The sequence below is a fragment of the Mustela lutreola genome, chromosome 7 (assembly GCF_030435805.1).
Source record: "Mustela lutreola isolate mMusLut2 chromosome 7, mMusLut2.pri, whole genome shotgun sequence".
Taxonomy (NCBI): Eukaryota; Metazoa; Chordata; class Mammalia; order Carnivora; family Mustelidae; genus Mustela; species Mustela lutreola.
Genome location: NC_081296.1, coordinates 58,704,971 through 58,715,331, shown reverse-complemented (window position 1 = coordinate 58,715,331; position 10,361 = coordinate 58,704,971). Strand labels below are relative to the sequence as shown.

Genomic DNA, 10,361 nt, shown 5'->3' with positions numbered 1-10,361 from the left:
GTACCAGTGTGTGGCATCAAACTAAATGAAAAGAATGGGTAGAATAAGGTTTGATCAGATGAGTGGGTAGAATGGAAGAATACAACTGATAAAAAACAGCAAACTGATGCTTCAGAGAAGAAAAAGGAGGCAGAAGACAGCATAATTCAGTATGAAAGGAGTTTTTCTGAGTTTCATTATAGTGCTATTAATGGGAGTATTAGGATTTAATGAAAGAAAACTGAACAATTAGCTTTGTAACTCATTAGTGTAAAAGTAATTATTTTAATCTCAGATTCTCTGCTCTCAAAATATCACTTTAACTGCTTATGTCTCCTGCTTTTTCCAAGTAAGTCCACTTCTGTCCCACAGTTTCTGCATGGCTGACTTGACCTCTTTATTCCGAAGTGTATAGATGAGGGGATTCAGCATGGGGGTAATAACGTTGTAGAGTACAGACACCATCTTGTCCACAGAAAATGTGGAGAAGGGACGAGCATAGATGAAAATACAGGGTCCAAAGAAGAGTGTTACCACCATAAGGTGGGAGCCACAGGTGGAGAGTGCCTTTCTCCTTCCCTCCTTGGAGCGAATCTTGACCAAAATAGTAGAATAGGAAGAAACCAACACCACAAAGGAGCTGGTAGAAATCAGCCCACTGTTAGATACCATTAGCAATTCAATGACAAATGTGTCTGCACAAGCAAGTTTGATGACAGGGGGAACATCACAAAAGAAGTTGTCCACCTGGTTTGGTCCACAGAAAGGTAGACGGATAGTGAGAATGGTCTGGACAGTAGAGTGCACAAACCCTCCCATCCAAGAGGCAGCTACCAACACACAGCATAATCTTCGACTCATGATAGTGGTATAGTGTAGGGGGCGACAAATTGCAACATAGCGATCATAAGCCATCACTGTGAGCAGGAACATCTCAGCTGCCCCTACAAAATGCAGAAAGAAGAGCTGCACGATGCATTGGTCATAGGAAATGAGTTTGTCTTTATCAAGAAAGTCAGCCAGAAGCTTAGGGGTAGTTACTGATGAATAACATAAATCCAGGAAAGAGAGGTTGCCAAGAAGGAAATACATAGGTGATGAATTCAGATAGTTATCAGAAGCTACTGTGACCATGATGAGGACATTCCCTATCCAAGTGGACACATAGAAGAAAAGAAATAGTACAAATAACCCTGTCTCAATAGATGGGATCTGTGAGAAGCCTGCCAGAACAAAGTCTCTCACCACCTCTGTTTGGTTTTCATCCATTTGACCTGGCTCCTTGATCAAAGAAATTAAACAAGGGGCATTAGTAACATTGGAAGTAATATTTCATACAAAATGCAAGAATCTTCCCATTTCAAAGGAAATGTTTCTCTTGAGGATATATATCCTTATTCATTAGTTGAAAAAAATTATTTTCTCCTCAGTTGATACTGAATATATATTCAGTAAATTCTAAAGTTCCTTTAACTTGATGCATCTCTATTTTCCATCAATCAGTATTTTCTTTTTCTCTTAATTTTTACATTGAGTCTCAAGACTTAAGTTATATTTCCCTGAGATACTAGTTTTTTTTTCCCATTCATTTTTTTAAATTAGCATATAATGTATTATTAGCCTCAGGGCTACAGGTCTGTGAATCACCCGATTTACACACTTCACAGCACTCTCCATAGCACATACCCTCCCCAATGTCCATAACCCCACCACCCTCTCCCAACCCACCCCCACCAGCAACCCTCAGTTTGTTTTGTGAGATTAAGAGTCTCTTATGGTTTGTCTCCCTTCCAATCCCATCTTGTTTCATTTATTCTTTTCCTACTCCCTAAATCCTCACGTTACATGAGATACTAGGTTTTTAATAAAAATCTTCAGGAAACAACCTCAAAGGTAGAATTTAAGATTCTGTGGAATAGTCATTAGAATCTGTAGAAATTTTCCTTAGGATGGGAAATTGCCTTTTGTAGATGATTAGGCTGCTATAGTAACCCTGTGCCCTTTTCTATCACCATAACTCTTGTAGGGTTCTCCCCTTTGCACATGGTTGGAGGAAGGATCACATTCTACTTTGAGCTTATTGCTAGTTCAATAGGTTCAATAGAGCTAGTTGCTAAGGTTCCCAAATGTCTGCCCATCTGGAATACATTTCTGTCTGGCTTATTGTGTATAATACGTTTCTCATCTTTAGTACCAGCTATGGACATATGGACACATTATGTTAATGATAAAAGCAGAATGATAAAAGGCTTATTTATGCATTCAGTGACTCCCTTTTTAAATCCTATTAAATTGAGTAAAAAGAAATTATTTCTCTGAGATAAAATAATTAGCATTCCATAATACCCACCACCAGGCTCACCCAACCTCCCTACCCCTCCCCTCCAAAACCCTCAATTTGTTTAGGGCACTTATTGCATGGAGCACTGGGTGTGGTGCATAAACAATGAATTCTGGGACACCAAAAAGAAATTTAAAAAGATGAATGAAAATTTAAAAAATGAATTAGCATTCCAGGGATTGTATATGTGATTGTATTTTTATGCATTCATGTAAGTAGTGGCTAGAGGGTTTTTCTGTATGAGATGAAATAGGTGATAGTCCCATGAGGAGTTGGGGGCTCATGATAGCTGCTGTTGACTCAAATTCTACAGTTCTGTAGTGCACAGAGCAGTATTCTGAGCAATTAAGAGATATAATAATTTAAAGTTTTGATACTGGTGAATTTTCTTTATCTCATCATAGTTTATGCCTCCTCTATAAACTGAATATATTTAAGAAATTCAACAAGAATAAAAGTTTTAAAAAATAAAATTAATTTTAAACTATATAAATTTCATTTTACATAAAATAATACCATTTATGTATGTCAATAGAAATGTGCTAACAATTGTAAATAATAAGAAAAATCCCAAAATGGAAATATTATTTTATTGTTGATAGAAATGTACTGACAATTGTAAATAACAAGAAATAATATGAAGAAAAATTCCAAAACAGAAATATTATTTTGTTAAAATGATGTTTGCAAAAAGATTCATTAACCTGAGAAAATGAAAATGTAATAAAGGGAAAAAGATACCAAATTTACTAAAAGATACTACATTTAAAATATGACAAAATCTATATACCCAGAAAAGCATAATTATAATCAGCTATATTAAAGGTCAAGGCAACAATCTTCATAAATGTTGACTTCTACAATTGGGATTTTGTTTTTATTTCCTAATAACTTCAAATTTGCTATAGTGAACTCTTATATTTATGATAAATACCTGAACTTTCTGTGACATTGTGTGGTTGTGCAAATCCACAGGTCCTAGGACTATTTTACTTTTATATGAAAAATTTGATATTTGAAATCTGCTCTTTTTCTGCAACTTAGTTATTAATTTACAGTTACTAAATTTCAGCTAAAAATTCTCCTTAATTATAATCCATGTAGCTTTTTTTTCCTTACAGTAGTGATTGTTGTTTATGTGAATACCAAACCTTAAATTTATGGAAAAGCAAGTTTTCAATAATGGATTTGGTTTGCAAGAAGTATTTTTACTGTTTAAGTTTTAGTGTTTAAAATTTTTTTATGATTACAAAAATAATCATTGCTTTCTGGTGAAATTTAGAAACATGAAAAACATGAAGAAAGCAGTCATCCAACACCAAAACAGAGACACTGTTAACCTTAACTAGTCATATGTTCTTAAAACTGTTGTTAAACACATCACTTAATTTATATAATTGACAATGCTGTTATATATACATTGTGATATATTACTGAATAATGCCATAATTACCATTAAATAGTGATTTTGCAAGTGGGTACGGATGAGATGAGAGAAACGTGAAAAAAGACTTTCAGTATAATGGATCTTCAGTCCAATTACACACCTGTCTGTAAAATATAGATTTTTAGGTCTTGCAGTTACACAGGTCTTGCATACTAACAAAGCAGAGCCATCCTAGACACTGGAGAACAAAGACTATAAATAAATTTGATGGAACCCCTTGGTTGCACTGGCCATTGTTAGGAAATTTTGATGTTTAGGGATTTAGAGATTCAAATATTTGCAGTCAGATCACAAGGGAATCATTAAAAAATGTAATCACAACCTTTTGCCAGAAATTATGGAGCACAGAAATGTGTGTGTTTGGAGGTCATAGTTGGATGTGAGGGTAAAGGACAATGTATAGGAAAGAGGATAAAAAAGAAAAAAGATAATAGTTGAAATAATGTCAATTGGGTTATATTGGGAATTACATGTTGCCTATGCTGAAGAATTCCATTTGACAAGAAGGATAATGAAACATTAAGCAAAGAAGGGAGTTGGGGTAAACTGGAAGGGGAGGTGAATCATGAGAGACTATGGACTCTGAAAATCTGAGGGGTTTGAAGGGGCCGGGGGGGTGGGAGGTTGGGGTACCAGGTGGTGGGTATTATAGAGGGCACGGATTGCATGGAGCACTGAGTGTGGTGAAAAAATAATGAATACTGTTTTTCTGAAAATAAATAAATTGAAAAAAAAAAAGAAGAAGATTGGCTTGTAGGTACCTTGCTGAAAACAATATACCTTTGCTTTCATGACTTTCTCCATATGGAGTACCTTCTCTAATCAGAATTTTTGACTTCAGATTTTATTTTTCCAAATTACAGGAATATGTAAAAGCAAAAATCTCCCCTTTCACTGCCACCTCTATACCACTGTGTGGGGTGAGGAAAAGAAGGAGAGAGAAGAGATTCATGCATGTGCTTCCATGTTATATATGTAGCTCTAACTCCTTTTCAGCTGATACATGATATTTTTAAAACATGGTATGCTATAATAAAGTACTCTCTTGATAGTGTGTAATCTATTTATTATTCTTACAAATAGTGTTATATTAAACAATGTTGAATTTTGAATTTTGTTCATAGTTCTTTAGACATTTATTATTTATAAGGGATAGAGGCCTGAAAATAAATTTCTGAGACAGATGTTGACAGAATTTTTCTCCAAAAGTAGCTATGCTACCTTATGTGCCCATGAATAATATACATGGCACTAACTTCACACTGTTTTCCACACTGGATAATATCAACCATTATTGTTATTTAATTTTAATTTTCCAAGTGTGTTGGGAAAAATAATACCTTGTTATCTTAATTTGCACTTACCTTATCAGCAGTGTGAAGGAACATTTTTCAAGATTTTTATTAGTTACATACTCTGAAGATTTCGTGTTCATCTTGTCACTTTACATACTGAGTATGTTTTTATTTGTAATATACAGAAGTTTTCTAGATTTTGGATATTGCATGATGCCAATGTTTGAAATATTTACTTTTAGTTCAAATCTACAATCAGTTGAATTTTTACTTATGTAAACTTCCAACCTAATAGAGAAATAGAACAATAGTACATCAAAGAGGCATCCTCATGCCACCCTCTCAGTCAGTAATCCCTACAGTTAACTTTTTTTATGACGTCTATCACCTTTGATTAATTTTGAACTTCATCTAAGTGGGATTATATGATATATGTGCTCCATATATTTGATTACTTGACATTATGTAAAATTTACCCAAACCATTATGTTGGTCAGTACTTGTATATTTTTATTGCCAATGAGTTGTATTATTGCTTCCATTGTATGAACTTATCAAATTTACTTACACATGACACTATTGGACTTTTGGGATGCTTCTCATTTATAAAATACAAATATATCTGTTATGGGCATTCCTATACACGTTTATTAAAGGATGTTGTTAGATGTTATATTAAGTAGGACTTTTTAATCCTAGAGTAGACATAGATTTAATGTTAGAAATTGTCAGACATACTTCAGATGTGATTGTACTAATTTACAGTTTCCCAGCATTGTAATAAGAGAGTTTCTGTGGCTTCACATCCTCTCCAACACTTGTACTTACCCATATTTTAAAAATATATGTATTTTAGAGGCTCCTGGGTGGTATAGTCAGATCAGCATCCAGCTCTTGGATCTGGCTCACGTCACTATCTCAGCATCATGGGATTGAGCCCCATGTAGGTCTGCTTAAAATTCTCTTTCCCCCTGCCTCTTATGTACTCTTCCTCTTGCTCTCTCTAAAATAAACAGATCTTTAAAAAATACATATTCATATATATTTTAGCCATTCTGCTGGTTCTGTATCTGTGCTTTAATTTGCATATTCCTGATAGGTAATGATAGTGAACACATTTTTCATGTTGAAGATTTTTTCGGTCAAAATTTTTATTGAAATATTTTGTATTTGAATATAATTGGCATACAATGTTACAATAATTTCAGGTGTATAGTATCATGGTTCAGCTAGTCTATATGTTGTGCTAGGATCACCAGAAGTGTAGCTACTATCTATCACCATAATTATGCTACTACAATACATTGACTATTTTCCCTATGCTATACCTTTCATCCCCATGACTTATTCATTCCATAATTGGAAGCCTGTGTCTCCCATTCCCCATTCATCCATTTTGCCAGTCCCCCCATTCTCCTCCCATCTGAAACTGTGTTTGCTCTCTGTATTTATGGCTCTTTTTCTGCTTTTTATTTGGAAATCTTTTTCATGGACACCAGATTGTTTGCTCAGTTGCTAGTTGAATCATGTGTATTATTTAATTGACTTATACACATTTTTATATAACATATAATAGAATCTTTAGTTCTATATATATTTGTAATGATCTAATCTTTTTGATGACTTTCCTTTTCTCTCTTAGTGGTGTATTTTAGTAAACAATTTCTTTATTGATGTCAGATTTTTTAATATATGGTTAAGGTCATTTCTGTTTTAAGAAATCATCTCTCTGAAAGTCATGAAAATATTCTCTTATAAACTAGATGCTTAAATAACTTTCACATTTTGGATTATGATCTATTTTAAATTACATTTTGTGTGTGGTGTGAGGTAGGGCATCAAGTTTTTTTTTTTATGGATGTTCAGTTAACCTAAATACACTTATTAAAAAGACCGTTAATATCCCATTGGATTGCAATAGAGGCCATGTGATAAATGAGTGCATAAGTATGGCCCTCCATTTCAATCTATTGCATTATATTTCTGTTCTTTTGCTAACAAGTACTGTCCTAAACATGCTAGACTTTATATGAAATCTTGATAGCTGATAGTGTAAATCTTACCCCTTTGTTCAATCATGTTGCTTTGTGTATTCTAGGTCCTATGCATTTTCACCTACATTTTAGAATCAACATCTCAATTTCTTTAAACATGCTTATGAGGATATTGATTGGGATTTTAATATATCAATAGATCAGTTTGGGGACAATTGCCATATAGCACTGAGTCTTGTGATACATGAGCATGATAAATATCTTCATTTAATTTCTTTCAGTTATGTGTGTTAGTATGAAGAGGAAAGGTCTTATAACATTTTTTATTAGACTTTTTTCATCCTTATGAAATTTTTGAACAATTGTGAATTTTTTCCTTTAATTTTATTTTCTAGATTAGTTGTAGCAATTATGCTAAATTCACATAGCATAGATATTACACTGAATCTGCAGATCACTGTTAGTAGTATGGACATCTTAACAATATTAAGTCTTCCAATCCATAAATTCAGGATGTATTTACATTTATTCATTTCTATATTTATTTTATCAATGTTGATAGATTTTAATGTCCAAGTCTTTCATTTCTTTGGTTAGATATATTCCTAATTTTTGATACTATTTTAAATGAAATTGATTTTTATTATTATTTTTATATTCAGTTAGCCAACATATAGTACATCATTAGTTTTTGATGTGGTGGTCAATGATTCATTAATTGTGTGTAATACCCAGTGCTCATTACAAATGCCCTGCTTAATATTCAACACCCAGCTACATCATCCCCCTACCCCCTCCCTTCTAGAACCCTCAGTTTGTTTCCTGGAGTTCAGAGTCTCTCATGGTTTGTCTCCTTCTCTGATTTCTTCCCTTTCAGTTTTCTCTCTCTTCTCTTTTAATCCTCTGTGCTGTTCCTTATGTTCCACATCTGAGTGCCATATGATAATTGTTTGAAATTGATTTCTTGATTTCCCTTTTGGACTCTTTATTGCTAGTATATAGAAATGCAAATGATTTTTCTTTATAGTTTTTATTGAAATTCCAGTGAGTTAACATACAGTGTAATATTAATTTCAGTTGTAAAATTTATTGTTTCAACACTTGCATACATCACTTAGTACTTATCACAACAAGTGCAACTGATTTTTGTGTGTTGGTTTTGTGTCCTTCAACTTTGCTGAATTTATTTTTTAGTTCCAAAAATGCTTTTGTTGATATCTTTATGATTTTCTTCCTATAAGATCAGGGTGGTCTACAACCATATAATTTTATTTCTTCCTTTCCTATATAGATACATTTTATCTCTCCTTGCATAATTGCTTTGCATTGTACTTCCAAAGTTGTATTGAATAAAAGTGGTGGGAATGGGCATTTTGACCTTATTCCTGATCTAGAGAAAAAGCTTTTATTGTTTCACCACTGTAATGTTAACTGTAGATTTTCATAAATGTTATGTTGAGGTACTTTGCTTCTTTAATTCCTATTCTTTGCTTTTGTTTTTAATTTTAATTTTTACTATTTATGTATAATTGACACACAATGTTATATTGCTGTCAGATTACAATGTTTTAATTCAACAATTCCATATATTAGTGTTTACTACAATAAATGTAGTCACCCTCTTACACTGCACATTATTACAATATTATTGACTATATTCCTTAAGCTATAATTTTCATCCTCATCACATTTATTTTATTACTGACAGTTTCGACCTCTTAATCTCCTTCATCTATTTCACATATTGTCTCATCTACTTCCCCTCTGGAAATCATTTGTTTGTTTTCTGTATTTAAGAGTCTGGTTTTTTGGTCCATTTATGTGTTTTTTTAAGATTTCACATATAAGTGAAATCATATGATATTTGTCTTTGGCTTATTTCACTTAGCATAATACCTTCTGAGTCCACCCATGCTGTCACAAATGGTGATATTTCATTACTTTTTATGGCTGAGTAATATTGTTATATAGCTAGATAGCTAGATAGATTTTATGCTGAGATAGATAGATAGATACATACATACATACTTACATACTTGGGTTAATTCCATATCTTGGCTATTGTAGGGAATACATAAGTGAATGTCAGGGTACCTGTATCTTTTCAAATTAGTGTTTTTGTTTTCTTTGGGTAAATACCCAGAAGTGGAATTGCTGGATCATATGGTAGTTCTCTTTTTAATTTTGTGATGAAACTCCATCCTGTTTTCCATGGTGGCTGTACAAGTTTACTTTCTCCACCAACAGTGCATGAGAGCTCCCTTTTCTCCATACCTTCTCCAACACTTGTTATTCTTATCTTTTTTATACTAGCCATTCCAGCAAGTGTGAGGTGGTATCTCATTGTGGTTTTGATTTGCATTTCACTGATGATTAGTAATGTTGACCAACTTTTCCTCTGTATCTTGGCCATCTATATGTCTTCTCTGGAGAAATGTTTATTCAAGTCCTCTGCCTTTTTATAATTTATTTCTTGTTACTTGGTATTGAGTGGTATGTGTTTATATATTTTGGATATCAGCCCCTTATTATATATATATTATTTTATAAATATCTTCTTCCATTCTGGAGCTTGCCTTGTCATTGTGTTAGTGTCATTTTCTTCATTGTACAAAAGACTTAATTTGAGGGTTCCCTTTTCTCCACATCCTCTCCAGCACATGTTGTTTCCTGTCTTGCTTATTTTGGCCATTCTAACAGGTGTAAGGTGATTTTTCAATGTGGTTTTAATTTGAATCTCCCTGATGGCTAGTGATGATGAACATTTTTTCATGTGTCTGATAGCCATTTGTACATCTTCATTGGAGAAGTGTCTGTTCATATCTTCTGCCCATTTTTTTATATGACTGTCTGTTTTGTGAGTGTTGAATGCAAGTTGGTGCAGCCACTTTGGAAAACAGTGTGGAGATTCCTCAAGAAATTAAAAATAGAACTTTCATATGACCCTGCCATTGCACTACTGGATATTTACCCTAAATATAGAGATGTAGTGAAAAGAAGGGCCATCTGTACCCCAATGTTTATAGCAGCAATGGTCACGGTCGCCAAACTGTGGGAAGAACCAAGATGCCCTTCAACGGACGAATGGATAAGGAAGATGTGGTCCATATACACTATGGAGTATTATGCCTCCATCAGAAAGGATGAATACCCAACTTTTATAGCAATATAGATGGGACTGGAAGAGATTATGCTGTGTGAAATAAGTCAAGCAGAGAGAGAGTTGATTATCATATGGTTTCACTTATTTGTGGAGCATAACAAATAGCATGGAGGACAAGGGGAGATGGAGAGGAGAAGAAAGT

The 10,361-nt window shown here is 33.5% G+C and overlaps 1 protein-coding gene across 1 annotated transcript; it reads right to left on the bottom strand.

Annotated features, from left to right (window-relative positions):
• Positions 1-306: 306 nt before the first annotated feature.
• LOC131835267 (olfactory receptor 4Q2) lies at positions 307-1,248 on the bottom strand. Its single transcript, XM_059179628.1, has one exon. The coding sequence runs from the start codon at positions 1,246-1,248 to the stop codon at positions 307-309; it is 942 nt and encodes a 313-aa protein (XP_059035611.1).
• Between the last annotated feature and the right edge of the window lie 9,113 nt (positions 1,249-10,361).

Coding starts and splice junctions, on each gene's coding strand:
- LOC131835267 (XM_059179628.1), bottom strand. CDS start 1,248: ATGGATGAAAACCAAACAGAGGTGGTGAGAGACTTTGTTCTGGCAGGC.